At 43.4% G+C, this 20156-nt stretch overlaps 1 protein-coding gene across 1 annotated transcript; it reads right to left on the reverse strand.

Moving 5' to 3' along the window:
- Nucleotides 1-739: 739 nt before the first annotated feature.
- TUBA8 (tubulin alpha 8) lies at nt 740-19830 on the reverse strand. The gene is made up of 5 exons (XM_015064813.3): nt 19671-19830; nt 9541-9763; nt 7668-7816; nt 4353-5033; nt 740-1051 (listed from the first exon to the last, which is right to left on the reverse strand). Exons 1-5 carry the CDS (start codon nt 19671-19673, stop codon nt 758-760), a joined length of 1350 nt encoding a protein of 449 aa, XP_014920299.1. The 5' UTR covers nt 19674-19830; the 3' UTR covers nt 740-757.
- Nucleotides 19831-20156: the final 326 nt, after the last annotated feature.

Genomic DNA, 20156 nt, shown 5'->3' on the forward strand with positions numbered 1-20156 from the left:
GGCCCCAGCTTGGCTCTTGGATCTTATCTCCACCTCACACTATTCTCCAGGCACACTGACCTCCTTTATGTTCTTCAGACATTCCAATCTTGTTCCCACATCTGTGTTTTGCTCTATATCCGGCATCCTTTGACTTTACGTGATGGCTCTCTTCTGTCTTTCAGATCTCCATGAAGCCCTTTCTGACCACCCAGTCTAAAGGAGCACCCCCCCCGATACTTTCTCTCATCACAGTTGTTGTTGTTGTTGTTGTTGTTGTTGTTTTACTTTATAGCAGTTAACACTACCTGAATTATCTCATTAATTTATTTGTGTTTTTACAAGGGCAGGAAATATGTGTGTATTGTTTCTCACTCTCTAATAGTGCCACTTCCTTCCTGGAATCTTCCCAATGCCCAAATCTTTCCTTTCCTGAGTGTTTCACCATTCCACAGCCAGGAGACTATGCTTTGGGGTGAGCATAGCCTAATCTAGAATTTAAAATCCTGATTAGGTCTCTTCACAAAGTGTAACTTGGCTTCACCCTAACCTAGAGACTCAGTTTTTTCATGACACAAAACTACTTTTACCCAAAGGAGGGTCTGAACAACTCAGCATCCATTTTCAGCCCAGTCACTCATAGGCACTGGTGTCATACACCTTATACACAGAAATTAGGCTAGGTACAGGAGTGTAGTCTGTTACTCTTGGAATAGTTAAATGTGCTTTGAGTGTATCAGCATAAATAAAGAGACACAACCAAGGGGAATGTGTATATTTAAAACTCCTCCCCTTCATTTTCTTCTTCAAATGAATCAGTCCCCACTTCTTCATAATCCTTCTCCAGAGCAGCCAGGTCCTCCCTGGCCTCAGAAAATTCTCCTTCTTCCATTCCCTCTCCAACATACCAATGCACAAAGGCTCGCTTGGCATACATGAGGTCAAACTTGTGGTCCAGGCGGGCCCAGGCCTCCGCAATTGCTGTGGTGTTGCTCAGCATGCAAACAGCCCGCTGGACTTTGGCCAGGTCCCCTCCTGGTACCACCGTGGGTGGCTGATAGTTGATGCCCACCTGAGGAACAGAGAAAGAGGAGGGACAACAAAAGAAAATGCAGAGCAGCCAAAGGACAACTCAAAATGGGGTTATCTTGGTAATATGATGTGGTAGCAAGACACAGTCATGGGTGTGGGGATGGGAGCAGGCCTGGATATGAAAAGATAGAATCAAAGGGTTGAAGAAACAGAGAGAGGTGAGTGTTGAAGATAAATCAAAAGTGAGTGGAATTGAGTACAGGCAAATTCAAGAGGAAGGGCTATGAAATCTAAAACTGCAAAAGACTAGCTGGAATTTAAATAAAAACTTAGAAAAAAATAAAGACTATGAAAGAAGAGGAGAATAGGGATGGTATTAGGTAGAAATGTAGTGGGGAGATTCAAGGAGACAAATGAGGGTTAACGAATGAGATCAATATTAACGGGGGTGTACAATACATGGTTATCTTGAAAAGGAAAATAGATCCCCTTTTAGAGGCAAATTAATTTCTAGACTTGAAGTTTATTCTTTTCCACGTGGTCATCTAAAGTTTTCAATAAATTTAGGGAAATTTCTCTGCCAAGGGTAAAGTGCTGTTTAAAAGATCATGGAAGTGAGATGCCTGGGTGGCTCATGTCCGACTCTTGATTTGGCTTGGGTCATGATCCCAGTTGTGGGATTGAGACCCACAATGGGCTCCACGCTGAACCTGCTTGAAATTCTCTCACTCTCTCCCTCTTTCCCTCTGTCCCTCTCCCCCGTTCACACTGTCTTTCTCTCTCTCTAAAATAAAAAATAAATAAATAAAAATTAAAAGATCATAGAGATATTCCAGAGCAATAAATTTAAAAATTCAAAAGGTCTTGGGGATTAATGTTAGCCAGTCCCCATGTCTCAGGGGAGTAGGCTTGTTAGAAGAAAAGCAAGGCCTTCAATCAAAGAAAGTTCATTAAAACCCTTGCCTGGACAAGCCTACTTCCCAAGATCTGGTAGCATGGCAAGGTTCTCCAAGCTAACCCTAGCCCAATCTAATGTTAGGGGTACTATCTGAGAAATCTCCCTTCTCCCCACACACATACCCCAAACCAAAGTCAATCTCAGGAACTGTAAGCAACTGGAAGAAGTCTGAGGGAACAAACTGTGATAATATCCATAGGACACTGAGAACATAGTACACCCAAAAAATAGCTCTCCTACCCAGGTCATCATTCCTTAAGTGTCAGCCTCTTAAATTCATAGCTTTAAAATATATGTCTTCTCGAGAGATGTAGGTGGGAATTGCAGCAGTCTATATAGCCAAGGTGGGTAGCCCATTAAATGAATTTAGAATTATCTATTATTCCTCTTAGACAAAAGTAGCTCTTGGTGGTGGAGGTGATGCTAAGATAGGGCAAAGGACCAAAAATGAGAAAGGGAAGGGCAATGAATATAAACTTCACTGCATCACATATTTTGCTCAATCTGACCCTGACTAGAAAAAAAACTTTGTGTCTGAAGCCAACTCTCCTCTCTCAAACAGTAATTATTCCTTCAACTGATTCAAGTAGGGACAAACACCCTTGGGAAGAATGCAAGAGGATGAAATTCAACAATCATATGCTTTTCTGAAAAGCAGCTAAAGATGCTGCACTACCTATCTTTCTGGACATAATCCCCAAACTTCAGCTTAAAATAAGAGATAGAAAGCGGGGCATCTCCTTTTTGTTAACTTCCCCACCACCCTCACATCTCATTTTTTTCTTTTTTCCTATTCATTTTCCTACTAGCTTGTTTTATTGTTTATTTACATTTAAATTTTTTAAAAAGAACTCCATATTTTGGAAGATCTTGATTGTTTTCACAGAATGACCAGAAATGACCCATAAAAATAGGTGTAGTCTTGGGGTGCATGGGTGGCTCAGTCAGTTAAGTATCTGACTCTTGATTTTGGCTCAGGTCATGATCCGAGATCAAGCTGCACTGACAGCACAGAGCCTGTTTGGTATTCTCTTTCCTTCTTTCTCTGCCCCTTCCTGACACTCACATGAATGCACACTCTTTCTCTCTCAAAATACATAAACATTTTTTTTTAATGTAAGCAACATTATTTTTAAAAATGGGTGTAGTCTAGAGGAAAGATTGTGTATGTAGCTAGGAGTATAGCAGTGAGGAAGAATGCTACCAAAGGAGATTAGCTAGATCAAAGCCTCATAATGCAAACAGGTCAGTCAAGAGACTGGCAAATGGTGCCTTGTTTTTGTAAGTCCTACCAGGAAAACACAGAATGCTCATCTCTGTATCTCTACCAACTGGTACATCAACCCCTGGTGCTGAGTAAACCTCTGAATTATTAAAGGCATGACTGGGAGGTTACTAATTAATATTAATGTAAATGATGATAATTATTTTGATAGAAGAATCTGATTAAAGACCATAGGAACACAGGACAAAGTGGTCAAGCAGTTCACATGCACAAAACCAGCTGCATGTCTTGCCAGTGCAACTCAAAGAAGTGCCTTCTAACATTCAACATTCACTAGTCCTGAGATCCATGGGTCTTCCCTGGCTGTTGTATCTCCTTACTAACCCTCAGAGTCTGGCATTTTCCATACTGTGGACACCTGATCTACAACAGGCTTCCTCAGCTTCTGCTTACTTCTAGTTAATGGGAAATGTCAGGGCTTCACAAAATAAGTGATTCACAATCCTATAATAACCATAAAATTTCTTCCTCACTGAGTTAAGACTTACAGGGTGAACACTTATTTTTTCAAGATAAATTGGGAGAGAAACACATCTTTTATTAAAGGATGGGATTATATCTCTCTGATAATTTGAATAATTTGGTTAATTCCATTCTCTGATCTATTATCAGATTTCATCTACCTCCACCCATTCATCCTGTTCATCGCACTTGCCCACATGTGTTCTTTCTACCCTGTACACTCCTCCCTATTATAGAAAAGCTCTTTTCTTCCTGACCTTTGAGATGCTTATAGATGTTAGGGTAAGAGCAGTAGGAGACTTCTCCCTACTGTAGTAGTACCCCTCTGAATACTGCAATTGTCCTCCGCTCTCTTTTCTTTTTTTTTTCCTCTCTCTTTTCATGATTCTTTCAAATAAAGTTTCTCCTTACCTAAAATGTATGAATGAATGAATGAATGAATGAATGAATGAATGAATGAATGAAATTAATGCTATCTTTGTCTTAAGCCCCTCTCACCATATCATCCCATGAAATCTGAAGATCCCATGGAATTGTATGCCTAAGACCCTGGAATTTATACATCCTCCTTTCCCATCCTTGGTAATCTTCTGCTTCTCTAATTGTCTACCTCCTCCCTAAGTCATCAGCTCTCACCTTGAAGCCTGTGGGACACCAGTCTACAAACTGGATAGTCCTCTTGGTCTTGATGGCAGCAATAGCGACATTCACATCCTTAGGCACGACGTCCCCCCGATAGAGCATGCAGCAGGCCATGTACTTGCCATGTCTTGGGTCACACTTCACCATCTGGCTGTTGGGTTCAAAGCAGGAGCTCGTTATCTCAGCCACAGAGAGTTGTTCATGATAGGCTTTCTCGGCAGATATGATGGGTGCATAAGTGACCAGTGGGAAGTGGATACGGGGGTAGGGCACCAGGTTGGTCTGGAACTCAGTGAGGTCCACATTGAGGGCCCCATCAAAGCGGAGAGAGGCAGTGATGGAGGACACAATCTGGCTGATGAGGCGGTTGAGGTTGGTATAGGTAGGGCGCTCAATGTCTAGGTTTCTGCGGCAGATGTCATAGATGGCTTCATTATCCACCATGAAAGCACAATCTGAATGTTCCAGTGTGGTATGGGTTGTCAGAATGGAGTTGTAGGGCTCCACAACTGCAGTGGAGACCTGAGGGGCTGGGTAGATAGCAAATTCTAGCTTGGATTTCTTGCCATAATCCAGGGAGAGGCGTTCCATCAGCAAAGAAGTGAAGCCAGAGCCAGTGCCCCCACCAAAACTGTGGAAGATCAGGAAGCCTTGCAAGCCAGAGCAAGCATCTGTCTGGAGAGAGTAGAGAAGGGGAAGAAACCAGAGGACATGTTTATGAGAATACCTTCATGTGAACAAAGGCAGGCAATCCTCTCTGGCTGCCCCACTCCACTCCTCAACATTTTTATGTAGGTAAAATTGAAACAGCCTTGAAGAAGTAAGATAAAAGGAGATGGATTGATCTTGGGAGGACTAGCTGAAATATATAGGGTGGCAAACTGCACATGTACATGCTACGAGGTATGTGGAAGTTTCTAGCCCAGTGGCTTGGTTGAACCAGGAATAAGAGTTTCAGAATGACAGTGGTTAATAACCTTACTCTTTGAAAGCCCCAACTCCTTCTCCATTTTCCCTGCCCTTGTCATTGGTTTTGTGGGAACTGCCGATTATTTATTTCAGCCCAGTCTTGAAAGGTGGCTCTGGGTACCAATTTCAGAAATATAAATGGAATCAGAGAACCTGAGTTTTAATATCAATTTTACCATTTCCCAGTTGTAAAAACGTGAGCAAGTTATTGAACACCTCCAGACTTCTGTTTCTTCCTGACTAAAGTAGGGCAATAAAAAATATTCATCTCACAAGGATATTGTGATTATGAAATGAGATAGCATAATATGTTGAGCAAGGACTTGACACATAGTAAGCACTCAGTGTTAGCTCTTACCAGAACTAAGTGAATTTAAGACACTTTTCCAAAGAAGACATCCAGATGGCCAACCGACACATGAAAAGATGTTCAACATCACTCATCATCAAGGAAATACAAATCGAAACCACAATGAGATACCACCTCACACTGGTCAGAGTGGCTAAAATTAACAACTCAGGAAAGAGCAGATGCTGGCAAGGATGTGGAGAAATGGAAAACCTCTTGCACTATTGGTGGGAATGCAAACTGGTGCAGCCGCTCTGGAAAACAGTGTGGAGGCTCCTCAAAAAATTAAAAATAGAACTACCCTACAACCCAGCAATAGCACTACTGGGAATTTATCCAAAGGATACAGGAATGCTGATACATAGGGGCACATGTACCCCAATGTTTATAATACAGCGTTCAACAATAGCCAAATTATGGAAAAAGTCTAAATGTCCATCAACTGATGAATGGATAAAGAAGAAGTGGTTTATATATACAATGGAATGCTATTTGGCAATGAGAAAGAATGAAATCCTGCCATTTGCAGCAACGTGGATGAATCTGGAAAGTACTATGCTAAGTGAAATAAATCAGTCAGAGAAAGACAGATATCATATGTTTTCACTCATATGTGGAACTTGAGAAATTTAACAGAAGACCATGGGGGAAAGAAAGGGGGAAAAATAGTTACAAACAGAGAGGGAGGGAGGCAAACCATAAGAGACACTTAAATACAGAGAACACACTGTTGCTTATTGGAGGGTTGATGGGGGGATGGGGAGAGGGGAAAATGGGTGTTGGGCATTGAGGAGGGCACTTACTGGGATGAGCACTGGGTGTTGTATGTAAGTGATGAATCACTGATTTTACCCCCAAAACCAAGAGCACACTCTATACACTGTATGTTAGCCAACTTGACAATAAATTATATTAAAAAAGAAAAGAAATAAATAAAACTAATTTCAATCATGAAAAAAAAAAAAGGAACTAAAGGAATTCATACAGTCTTAGAATTTTCCCATTGGGTATGATCTATGATACTGGTTCTGAACTTTTGGGGCCCATAGACAGCTTTGAGACAGACAACCCCTATGAGCCCTCCACTAAACAGAAAAAGTGAACATATACAAAAATTTGGTATCTTTAGCTCTCCAGAACCACTAATCAAGTCCAAACATTTCCATTGTAAAGATAAGGAAATGAAAGCTCAAACAGACAAAGGGACCCACCCCACAACTCAGAACTTTCTAGTCAAACCAACCTGATTCAAATCCTAGTTGTGTGACCCAGGCTAAATTATTAAACCACATGCCCTCAATTTCTTCATCTGTAAAGTACAGGGAAGTGACTTCCTTTGTATCATTAAGGGAATTAAGTGAAGGAATATATTCAATTGACATTTGTAATGTCATTTGTAAGTGCTCAAGTGCATCAATGATCTCTTCCTCTTTTCTTCCTAGCTAAATTCTTTGTTAGCTTAGGCTTCCAACAAGCAAACATCAAGCCTTCCTTATACTTAGAATTTCCCCCAAACACTATCATAGAGCATCAATAAGAATTAGTAGAGCGTCAGCCTATAGGGTAGTCCATGATGTCCAGGTGGAGGAAGAGGCATCATCCTGTGAATGTTTCTTACAGAGCACAAGCAGAAATTCCCAAATCGTAGGAGTTCTGTCCTGTAGCCAGGGGTCATAGGGCTCCACTAATCCTGTTCAGGCTTAGGCCTATCCATCTTAGCTTGATTTACCAGATCCTCACCTTTGTTAATACTTACCAGGGGTGCCTGGGTGGCTTGGTCGGTTAAGCGTCGGACTTCGGCTCAGGTCATGATCTCACGGTCCGTGAGTTCAAGCCCCGCGTCGGGCTCTGTGCTGACAGCTCAGAGCCTGGAGCCTGTTTCAGATTCTGTGTCTCCCTCTCTCTCTGCCCCTCCCCTGTTCATGCTCTGTCTCTCTCTGTCTCAAAAACAAATAAACGTTAAAAAAAAAATTTAAAAAAAAAATACTTACCAGCTTCCGTATGCGATCCAGCACCAGGTCAATGCTCTCCTTGCCCACTGTGTAGTGGCCCCGGGCATAATTGTTAGCTGCATCCTCCTTTCCTGTGATCAGCTGCTCTGGATGGAAGAGCTGGCGGTAGGTTCCTGCCCGAACCTCATCTACCAAGAGATGGAAACTATCAACTCTTCCAACCTTGTTTCTAGAGGAGATGCATCCCTCCCCATTAAATAACATAAAACACTTTTCTGGGTCTCCATTTCCTCTACCTATAAAACTCTACTGAGGTAAAACCAGGCAACCCCATAATAAATCTGCAAAAGCTTAAAAGAATGCAAGAGTAACATAGGCACTAATAGAACCAGAAGTCTGTGACTCAAGGAGGCAAAGAGAAGACAACTGCTCTGCTGGTTGGAACTTTTCAAAGCCTTAGATTCACAACGTTCACAAAACACCAAAGTTGATTGCCCCTCCTTCTTTCCACTTTCACCCCTCAGTCCCTTTTGTTTTTTCTTTCATGCTACAAAGTTACCCAAAACCTGAATTCAATTTCACTTGCATTAAAATGTCCCAGGGAGGGGTGCTTGGGTGGCTCAGTCAGTTGAGCATCCAACTCTTAATTTTGGCTCAGGTCATGTCCCCAGGGTCGTGGGATTGAGCCCCATGTTGGGACTCTGTGCTAAGTGTGGAGTCTGCTTAGGATTATCTCTCTCTCTCTCTCTCTCTCTCTCTCTCTCTCTCTCTCTCAAAAAATGTTCTAGGGATACAAAGAAAGAGTCAAGGTGATCTGCTCTTTCAACAATAGTCTCACTATAACCTAATATATGTCAGGCATTAGAGATATTTTAGAATGACAATGAAGCAGAGCTATGCTCTAGGTTCTAGAAGAGTAGGAGTCCTAGAGAGGGTGGCTATTCCGCTCACCTCCAAGGATCTACACAAAGTGGACATATGGCTGACCAAGATGTATCAAGCCCCAACTGCATGCCCTCTTTTATTCATAGTTCCTCTACACCCCCCCAAGGAAATCACCCATTTGCACAGTAGCCTGGTAGGGTAATCTGCACATTTTGTATTTGTATAAAGTACAAAGTACAAAGTACAAGATTGTGTACCTGTAGTCTGTTGCCCCTAGAAATTAGTGTTCAGGCATTACAGACATTTGCCCAGATATCTCTGTGAAACTTACCCATCCCTTGCTTGGTGAGTCAGCCTTGAAGCTGAAGAAATCCTGATGTTGAGCTAAGGATTGACTCAGGAGTCAGACCCAGGGGGAAGTGATGGTGGGGGCAGAGGGGGATTTACAGGAAAGGTGAAGCACCAAAAATCCTGCTCCAACACAAGTCAGAATTCTTGTTTTCTATGATCCAAAAGAGGTTCAGTCTAGAACTACAGCAACCTCTGGCTATAAGAAAATATGTCATCTGTTATTCTATTTTGTGTGCATGATACTACAAGGTTACACCACACCCATGAGAAAAGACTGTAATTATTATAGAATCAGAAACCTATACTTTGGGAAATGGACTATTTGGAGACTTCTTATAATTTCTAAAATTATTTTTTATTTTTTGCTCTTGGTTTATAGTAAAGAATCTTGACAATTTGGATCTTTCTCAGCAGATTTAAGGGGGTTAAGTACAGGGTATTTTGTTCTGCATAGGTTAGAGCTGTAATGGGGGAGCAGGGATCTGTGATTACTATTGTGAGACTCTACAAGACTGTGGAGATTTCAAGGAGGTAACAGAAGTCATGTGCAGTGGGAAGGTTCTGGTTGAGCCACTCCCATCTTGCAATTAGAGATTCTGCTTCCTTAGCTACCATGAACCAAAGCCTCTGCAGCTTCATGTTGTTTTCTGTGGAAAGGATCCTAGCCCATACTCACCGACAACAGTAGGCTCCAAATCTACCATAACAGCCCGAGGCACATGTTTCCCATTGACAGTCTCACTGAAAAAGGTGGTGAATGAGTCATCGTCATTGACCTTGCTGGCCTGGACACCAAAGGTGCCATCTGCCTGGATGCCGTGTTCCAGGCAGAAGAGCTCCCAGCAGGCATTGCCAATCTGAACTCCTGCTTGACCCACGTGGACTGATATGCACTCCCGCTGTGGAGAGAGTGAAGAATCAAGGTCAGAGAGTCCCAGGCCTTGGTCATGCCCTTGTGCTATATCCTGTACATCTGAGGACTTGTCTCTCCCTGGCATTCAATCCTCAAGATCTCCATCCCTCCAACCATGTCATCTAGAACCAGATGGGAGTCTGAAGTGTCAAGTGTCTGAGCACCACTGCATCTGGACTGAGACTTGGCTCTGAGGAAGAATCACAGTTTTGTGATTTGCTCTAAAGTTTGTTTTTAGGGTTTTCCTTTGTGCCAAGAAAAGGAAAAAGGGCAGCTGCACTGATAAAACAAGAGGCTCATTCCAAACCATGAAATTCCTATACTGATGAAGAAGGTCAAAGGATGAACCAATGATAAGAGCAGAAACTCTGTAAATTCACTACCATACACAGTGGCAGCATTCATATTCATGCCTAGGCCCTAATCATCCTGGACAGCATCCTCTTTCTCTATACTCTCCCCATCTCCCTCCCTTCCTCTCTTGCGCTCTCTCTCTCTCTCTCTCTCTCTCTGTCTCTCTCTCTCTCACACACACACACACACACACACACACACACACACACACACACATACACACAGAGTCTCAGAATATCATAGAGCAGATAACACTCATGGAAGGAATATACTTTCTAAGTAGGTATCATGTCTTTAGTGTTCTGGTTATAAATGTAGGATGAAGAAAGGATTGTTACACCAGCAAGGAAAAATTGGGAGTGTTTAAATTAGGCTCTTCCTGAACTGAGAAGTTGGAGATTTTCTTTGTAGCCACCATAACCTGCTCCCTTATCTATGTCAGGCCACATATTAAACCTGACCTTTAGAAAGTCCTTACTTCCTGTTACTCTGGTGTGAAGCCACCACAACTTGATTTGTCCTAGTACTAATAGTTGAGGATGAGGGTGTGTGTGTGTGTGCGTGTGTGTGTGTGAGAGAGAGAGAACAGAGAGACAATGAATATGTGTGTGCGCTTGTGTAAAGAAATTGACTATGGGGTTTTACTAGGAGGTATGGCTTCATCACCTCCATATATCCCAACTGTGAGGAAGCAGTGGCCAGCACAAAGTGGCTCTGTGCCCATGATGCCCGCAAGAGCCTAGCAGGGAAGCATGTGCTTGGTCTGTCTGTTTCTATTCTTATCCATGACCCAACCTGGCATTTTCTAGCACTGAATAAACCAAGCCAGGAGCAGAGCCTCCAGAGAATGTGGCTGGGCATTGAAACACATGGAGTCAAAGGGAACTTGGAGGTTCTCTGGGCATGGGAGCAGGGCAGCTACCCTAAGTAACACCTCAAAAATCCAGAGGTGTTAGGACCCATTACTCCCTAATTCAATTTTAGAACTGTGTCCCTACCCTACACCTATCTCTATGCCCTTGCCTTAGGGAGCACAGAGCACAGATGTTCACAGCAGCCAAACTGGAACATAGCCCTATCTGGGAATACAACCCAGCTATATTTCCATGAGTCTGGTGGCCAGAGAAAGGCTTCACTCACAAAGTTGTCCATACCCCAGGGTTTGAATTTTGCCTTCACAATTTACTTGCTGTGCTATGTGAATTTGACTGAGTTACTTAACTTCCCCTCATCTTAAAATAATAATTTAGCCATGATTATTGTTGTTTTGCCTTAGCCATTATCATTTTCTTTATGATACTACCTTGTAGCTTTATTCTCCACACAGAGGAGGCACAGGTAGAAAGTTAGAGACCTTAGGTCCCCATTCCACTCACCTTTACTGTGAGGTTTATTTTCTGCCTTCACCTTATGTCTCAATTCAGACCTTAAAAAAGCACCCTACACCCAGGAACCACCCCTAAATCAGTGTAGTATCAATCAGTCCACATCTTTCACATCCATGAAGACATGACTTCCTAAGGAGGTGTCTAAAACTGAGGGGACATTGGAGAGGCCTAAAAGGAGTTTGATCCTGTGTATCATCCTTCTAGGCGACAGCATTCTCTGTGGCTCTGACACTCAGCCTTCTGAACCTTGCCCCCCACCCCCAACCACCACTACACTCCAACTATCTTCTGGGCCTATCTGTGATGCTGTCTGCTTTCCAGTCAGCCTTCCCTTCTGGAACACCCGGAGATTTTCCAGCAAGAACACAGGGATATTTCAGAAATATCAAAGATCATATGAGGAAGAGTAAAGGCTCTTTGGGACCAGAAGACTACCAATATGTTGATATCAATGATATCATCCTCTTTTGATATCCCCTTTAATATCACACACACTAATAAATATGCCAGTCTTCACAAAATCTCTCTCTCTCTCTCTCTCTCTCTCTCTCTCTCTCTCTCTCACACACACACACACACGCCTTAGGAAGAGCTATTTTCCCTGTTAAGATAATTTACAAGAGTAATTAGAAATATAAAATAGACTCCAAAATAACTGACAGTCTTCCAAAACCCAAAAGTGGCTATGCTAATCAAGAGAAAATGAAAATCCCCCAATGCCATTCCCCACTAACAGAACCAGAGCTCCTGGGAGAAATAAAGAATTCTAAGTCTGGGGCAAGCAATGTACAAGATGAGCCCAGAAAATTGTATGGTGCCTGAAAGCACAGAAGCTAACACAGACTAGGGTGATGTCAAAAGTTATCTCAGAATCAACTTGAAGAGCCTCCCATTGCCAAAGATGAGACAATATGAGCATCAAAAAGAAAAATAATGGTACTTGATTGAAACAGGGTATATATGTAAAAATCCACAACTCCTTGGGGTGCCTGGGTGGCTTAGTCAGTTAAGCATCCAACTTTGGAATTTGGCTCAGGTTATGATCTCATGGTTCATAAGATCCAGCCCCATGTCAGTCTCCACTGGCAGTGCAGACCCTGCTTGAGATTCTCTCTCCCTCTCTCTCTGCCACTCCCTGGCTCACTTTCTCTCTCACACAAAATAAATAGATAAACATTTTTTTTAAGTCCACAACTCCTTAGTGTTATTTAAAAAAGAAAACAGAAATAAAACTCATTTGTGCCCATTCAAACAGCCCTGTTGATGAGGGAGAACTAAAGAATCCCAACTAATCAATGAAAAGGATATTATATCAAGAAATGTTGCCACATCACAGTTCCTAATTACATAATTGATTTGGACAAGGATGCCAACACCATTAAGTGAAAGGCTGATTGGAAAAGAATTGGATATTCATATAGCGCCAAAGAATCACTGTTACTTACAGGTTACGGGGGTGGGGGGAGGTAACTAACAACAGTTATCAGCCTAACACTGGGATCAATCTTAACACTACCAATAGTGAGAAAACCAGACATTATAGACCTCTTGATGTGATGCAACATAACATACACACCACCACCCATGAGGGGTTCTTGTCAAAAATACTCAGCCTTAATCTATTAAACACTTTAGATTTAGTTTCCGCACTTTAGAAAACACAAGGATCAGAGTGATGTTAAGTGGCATCATGAGAAAACAGTAAAATAAATCCAGAAGGTGAAACATTCTACAGGACAACTGATCCAATCTTTTCAGTTCATGAAAAATAAGGATGATAGAAGAGATCATATCTTTGTTCCACATCAAAGGAACTTAAGAAACATAACATTCACATGTAGTATGTGCACTTTGCCTGAATTCTGTTTTGAACAAATCAAAATTATTTGGGGGACAAATATAGAAATTGATTAATTTTGTTAAGCATGATAATGAAAATGCAGTTAAATATGACAATTTACTTATTTTTAGTAAGTAAATTTCTAAAGCATTTGGGGCAAAATGTCAATGAGTCTGTATTTTACTTTAAAATACTTCAATAAATACAGCAGGCAAAGTAAATATGACAAAAAATTTTATTATTATTAAAGCTAGCTAATAGATGCATAGCTCCATTATAATGCTATTCAATAGCATTTGAAAAGTTTGAAAATTTTCATACTAAGAAGAAAATAATTAAAGAAAGGAACGAGGAAGAATGGGAGTAAGTAAGTAAACCTAATTTATCAGAGCACTGAGCTATCCTTCTCCAGCCACTCTACCCAATCACCATCCCCATCTTCCTGCCTGGAAGTTCTACATAGATAAACACAGAGTGGACCCAGGCCTTAGGAGGCCACCTATCATGTCCAAGAAAGGTCACCTACCTGGGATAACCAGGGACGTTTTGCCAACTCCAAATGTTTAGGATACTAGAATTAGACTGGCCTTGTGGATCACCAAATAGGATTCCCTTCCCATTTCACAGATTAAAACTCAGAGGCTCAGAAAAGTAAAAGGACAGATTCAAGATTTCACAGTTCTTTAGCAAGAGCCCAGACTGGAATCCAGGTCTTCTGACCTCAGCTGAGTTGTTTCCTTTACACCACACAACCTCCTGCCTCACTTGCACTCTGAACTTCCAGGGCCCTGGGTTGTGCCAACATCTATATCAATGCAAGCCTGATAGTGTATAGCCAGGCCAAGCTTGTATAGCAAAACTCCAAACAGAAAAAAGCTCCAGGGAGAGAGAAACTGAGAATGTCTTATGGTGGTAGCCTTTTTGAAAATGGGTCATCCTTCTCTGACAGAACCAATGATCTGTTTCTCAGGGCTGGTGTGTGCAAGGGGAGGGAGTGGGTTGAGGTACAGAGTAAGCTGACCCAGCAGAGGATATTTAAGTCATACATTTGCTCCAAACTCAGATTTCAGATTCCCCTCTCTAGCCAATCAGAGCTCATGCTTTCTCTCACACACTATTTCTCTCTCTCAGTTCTATTTTGAATCTGGGCTTATAGAGCTCAGACCACTTCTGCGCCTGGGTATGCTGTGATGGAAAGGGGGTCTCCTGTATGCTACTGGACCTCTCTCCCAGCAATCTAGGGGGTGAAGATGAGGGAGACAGAGAGACCTAACAGAGGAATTCCTTTCCTCAAGAAAAGTATGACACACCCTTACACAGACCTAGCGCTGGGATAACTACAAAAGTTACCCACTCTGTCCATTCCTGCAACAAATATTTATTGTGCTATTATGTACCAAAAGGTACCAAAAGGTACTGAGCTAAGTCCTACTCATCCTATTCATTAAATTTCACTTCTTACAGGAAGTCTGGAAAACCACAAAGCAGCAAAGAGCCCCTACTATGTGCTCCTGCAATCCTCTTCTTCCCTATTGTTGCATTTATCATACCACATTATAGCTGCTTATTCAGTTCTGTGACTTTCCTAGCAGAGAGAGTAAGTTCTATGAGGGCAAGGAACCCTTGTTTATTCACTACATCCCCAGCATCAAGCACAGTGCTTGAATGTACTGGGTGCTCAATAAATATATGAATGATTAGAATAAGAACTCTATCCTGGGGGCCGGGGGGTGTCTTATAATCTATTTGACAAGAGAGTAGCCAATGCCTAAAAGACAATGGGAGTTCAAAGGAGAAAAAAAACAACTCTGGCTTGGTTTCCTGGAAGAGGAATATTTGCAGAGACCTTGACGAATTTAGACATGCCAACATGATCATTTTAGTTGGGCTTAGGAGCATGATGAACAAAAGGCAGGAAATTTTAGGACAGGTCTCGCCAACCGCTCAGTTAGCCTGAAGTGTCGGCTCATGAAAGGCAGAGTAGATGAGAAATCTGTGCCACCTACTATCATCTTCCTTTGAGAGGGGAGCCTATGTTTTGCAGAACATCAAAAAAGAAATTCTAGAACTTTACAGCCCTTTTATAATTCCACTATAAGAAACCTTTTCTTATATCAATCTTATATCATTTCTGTTTCAATATTAGTCATTCCTTTTTGTTTTACTGCCAAAGGACTAAGATCAGCTCTAGGATCCTCTGTAGAAGGAGGTTTTGTAGCTTCAAAAGTTATTTTGAAGTACCATAAAACAGTAAAACTGGCATATTGTCTAGGAGAGGAAATAACACAGACCAGCAGTATATGCCACATGAAAATCTGAGACCAGTCCATATCCCCTGACTACCAATGTGGTCAAATGTCACACAGTTGCTTTCAGGAAGCATATTATTACACCAGATTATGTCTAGTTGTCAGGCTGGGCTAATAAATTACCTATATTTTAGGATCTAGGTCAGAGATAGCAAACAAAAAGTAGATCCACAGTGTTATGGAGGAATAATTAAAGAAGAAATATTATTTGTAAAAGATTGAATTATCTCTGCTCAAAGCCCTTCAATTACAGCACATTTGGAATCCCTCAGAACAAAGAATAGATAGCAAGCCAGAAACAGTAAGAACAAAGACTTGACCTAAATTAACATCAGTAAGTGAAAGTGGCTCAAGAGAGGGGGCTCAGATTATAGGTACTGCAGTTAGGGCAGCAATAGGGATGACATAGACCAACTTTAAGAGTAGCAGGCATGTTTGGTAAGTAGACTCCCAGCATTAGAGAGACATTAATGTCAGAAGGCCCTTAAGCTTTAGCTGACTTCGGGAGCAAGTGTGAGAGACAGTTAAAGAGTTTTAATCTGATGTACACTGCCCACTCCATTTTCCCATTCTCTTCCACAGTTCATTATCTGGGACAAATTCTAATAGCAAGACACAGACAGAGGAAATGTCAACCACAAAGGCCACAGATAGCACAACTGGTCCTTTGGTGGCCAAAGGGAAAAGGAGCAGTTGGTCTACTTCTGCCCCCAAGATTCCCACCCACCCCCCTATCACTGGTCCTGAATTCCCCAGCTATTTCCCCCTCAGAACTTATTTATAACTTTTCATCTTCCTCTCAAGGTCACTCAGGAGCACTCTCAGAAAAGACACTCAGCAACAGCCTTAGCCATTTAGCTCAGGGCCTGACCTGAGCTTGGAAGCTTCCTATGAAAACTCCTCATTTAACTGGCACCTTTGCCCAAGCCACTGCCAAAGGAAATTCTGTTCACCTGGCTCCTCTGCTGTTCAGAGGCATGTACCCCACTACCTCTGGGGAAACCTGCACTTTGTGATGGCAAAGGCAGTGCAGCAGTGACTCCAGCAGTGCTCTGAGGTCAGAATAGAAGTACGGACCCTGCAAAGCTCAGCCATGCCTGCCTGCAAGGGGGCAGTTGGCAGAGGACTGCAGACACGGAAGCAGTGTCCACCCCACCCCTATTCTCCCCTCCCCTCTAGCTGTCCATTTTTGCCATGAAACAGGCTCTTTGTTGCCACTTTATGCCTATTCCCATCCAAACTGGTGCTCCCCAGTTCAGAAGGAATGCAGAGAAGGAGGCTATGCTGCAGATGTTCTCACCTCCCAAAAAAACCACATACACTTTCTCTGTGCTCTGGTATCATTGACATGGTCTTGGCTTGGGGCACTTGACCAGGAGTCTCCATAACACTTTTCCCAAAAGATGTCATAGTCTCAGTTCCCAGGAGAACTGCTCACTGGAGGGACACTAGGAGCAGATGGGAATGCTCAGTTATAGGATTAGTTATACATTTCTTACTCAGAACCTACAGAAATGTTGTAGCTAATTCTTCTTAACACAGAGGCAGACTTCCCCTCAACCCCCACAAGGGAAGGGGAGCCTGGGGAACGGGTGCCTGAAACTTAACCTGTTGGAGGAAGTGAAGCCCTTCCTGCAAGGGTGGGATTCTTTGGGTTCTAGGTTTATTAGATGTGTCGTTCTAGCCTTTAAGGAATGAGTCAAGAGATTTTTAAAAAGAGGTTCTATGAGTGGGAAATGGTCAATAAGTGTTTTCCCATTAAGACAATGTTATCCATGTGATTAAATATTTTAAACAGAACCTGCTATATAAAAGTCAGTTTCAAAATAAAAGATACTCTCTTTTCAAAATATTCGACCACAGGTTTTCAGTTAAGCAGCCACTTTTAAAGTACAGTTTTACTGTTTAGAATTTTTATTTCCTGGATATTTTTAGAAACTTGCCTATTGAAAATACATCAAAGTTTGCTCACAGGGCCACATTTTTACGATCCTTGACTCCCTTATAAGCCTACTTTAGGCTCCACACTGAGAGTCACTATGGCATTCAGGTCAGTATTAAAACATGCACGAGAAAGCACTTTGAAAATTATAAAGCACTACATACTAGACATAAATATTAAATATCAAATCTTGAGTATCCTGCCTAGGATTTGCTTCAAAATAATGGGAAGTGAGCAAAGGGGGAACAAATATGAAGCAAAGACTTGTCATAAGTAGATAATTGTTGAAATTGAATAAGGCATATACAGGAGTTCATTATACCGTTCTCTCTCCTTTTTATATGTTTGAAATTCTCCACAATAATCCTGAGAAACTTAACAGAAACCCATGGGGGAGGGGAAGGAAAAAAAAAAGAGGTTAGAGTGGAAGAGAGCCAAAGCATAAGAGACTCTTAAAAACTGAGAACAAACTGAGGGTTAATGGGGGGTGGGAGGGAGGGGAGGGCGGGTGATGGGTATTGAGGAGGGCACCTTTTGGGATGAGCACTGGGTGTTGTATGGAAACCAATTTGACAATAAACTTCATATATTGAAAAAAAATAAAAAATAAAAAATAAAATAAAAAAGAAATTCTCCACAACAAAAAGCTTAAAATAGTAAAGCTAGGGGTAGCCTTGCAATTTGAGCCATAACCCCTCTTCATTTTGTAGATGAGAAAACCAGCCCAGAGAGGTTAAATGACCTTCCTGAAGTCACATAGCTAGCTACAGAGCCAAGAGTCAAAATTCTCCTCTGGGCTTCTTCTTTGGCCTCACAGCAGGGGCATCAGGCAGGAGTGGATTCCTTTGGCCACTATGGCCCCCAAGTTCTTCAAGCTCCCAGGTGTGTCTGGGAGCATGCTGGTGAGAGGGGGCTGCTGGCAGACCTCTAGCTAGGAACAGCAGAGCTGGAGCCAGAGCCAGAAGGCCCTGGGCACTTTCCAAAATGAGCAGAAGCCAGGGGAGGAGGGGAGTTTTCTCGTCACTGACACCTAGAGCAAGAGTGCCCAGAGAACCTGACCTTGGCTTATGAGACTTGCTTATTCTGTCCCCCTCCCCCACCCAACCTTTCCAACCTACCTCCCCGCTGCCAAAATGTCAGGGCTCTGAACAAGGAGGTTCTGGGTTTTCAGGCGTTCTGGGAAGTGGATTGGGGACGAATTTACCCACCCCCGGGGCTCCAGGCGGCCCGGGGCGGGAGGAGGGGAGGGCGGATGGGAGGGATTCTAGAGGGTCTGGAAAGCCCCTCTCCAACGAGTAAGATCTGCATCTGCAAAAAAAGGTAGATGTGGGGGAGGGAGAAAGGAGCCGCTGCTGAACCCCTAACCACGATAGTAAACAAAAAGAGAAGTGTGAGGTCCCCTGGCCTTCCGGAGGGAGACTTCTGTGTGCCAAAGTCCTTCTGACTTTGACCGCTGGAAAAACGGGAGTTGGCGTAGGTGCCAGGTGTCTGGGAAGCTGAGCGCGCTCAAGTTGAAGTGCCCCAAACCCAAGCAAATGTCCAGAGACAGTAAGGAAAACGACCTCAAGCCTAGGGAGACTGTGACGTCTTAAGTTCTCTGTCATATTCTGGGGCTCTGTCACATTTCAATGTGTTTAGGGACTGACTGCACCCACTCCCCTAGCCGCCCGTGCGCAGCCCACCCATCTGGAATCCCTGGACTGTCTCCTACTTAGCCCACTCTAGTCTCTGAGCTGCCTGTCTGGGGATCCCTCAGAATCTCACCTCTTCTGCGCCGGCTTCCCATGTCCTCCCTCTCCTCACCTGTGTGCGCAAATGTCCCTTAGGTCCCTTTGAGGGGCGACTTGTCCCAGGTCTCTATATCTAGGGTACTGACACGGGCTGCCGTCCGCCGGAGGGTACGGACCCCGCGACCCTGAGCTGACACCCCAGGAGACTTCAAGGTTTGCAGATCCAAAGCGATGGATCCGTTAGCCTCCGCGTAGATATGGCTCTCGGCTGGGTGCCAGCCCTACGCCCCAGATCCCCGGCCGGCGGCCCCAGGCCCTGGAAAAGCTCACCATCGCGGCTGCTCTCCTCGCCCGCTCGCCTCCCAGCTGGGCCTGCCCACCCCAACTGCTCCAGATACAGCCGCCTCCGCTGTTGTGACACACTGGGTGGGAGGGGGCCAGGGACAGACATGCTGGGCCAGCAGCTGCCCTGCAGCATCACAGTGCCCAGGGAGGGGAGGGACTGGGACAGGTCACAATTGCTCCTCTCCGCCCACCCACGGCTCAAATCTCTGGGCACCCGCGGTGGCCCCGCCCCGCCTCTGGGTCCAGCTTCGGCTGGGTAGAGCACAGCGCTGTGGGAATAGTGAGTCTGGGTTCCTAGAGGCTCCAGGAGGGAGGCGGTCCTATTACCAAAGGCACTCCTACACTCTGTAAGATTGACCATTATAATTCCAGCTGCTTAGGAAAGAAATGTAAACGTGCTGCTAGACAAAATGTTCGCCATTCCCCCAAACTTTCATTGTCTTCCAGCTGCCAAACACTAGCTGCCAGAAA

This window comes from Acinonyx jubatus, chromosome B4, assembly GCF_027475565.1.
Source record: "Acinonyx jubatus isolate Ajub_Pintada_27869175 chromosome B4, VMU_Ajub_asm_v1.0, whole genome shotgun sequence".
NCBI classification, from domain to species: domain Eukaryota; kingdom Metazoa; phylum Chordata; class Mammalia; order Carnivora; family Felidae; genus Acinonyx; species Acinonyx jubatus.

Bases quoted from the DNA above. Each gene is read 5' to 3' on its own strand.
- TUBA8 (XM_015064813.3), bottom strand. The intron at 7,817-9,540 runs GTGAGTATGGGC...ATCTCTTGGTAG, and splicing joins TTTGGAGCCTACTGTTGTCG to ATGAGGTTCGGGCAGGAACC. The intron at 5,034-7,667 runs GTAAGTATTTTT...TACTCTCTCCAG, and splicing joins TGGATCGCATACGGAAGCTG to ACAGATGCTTGCTCTGGCTT.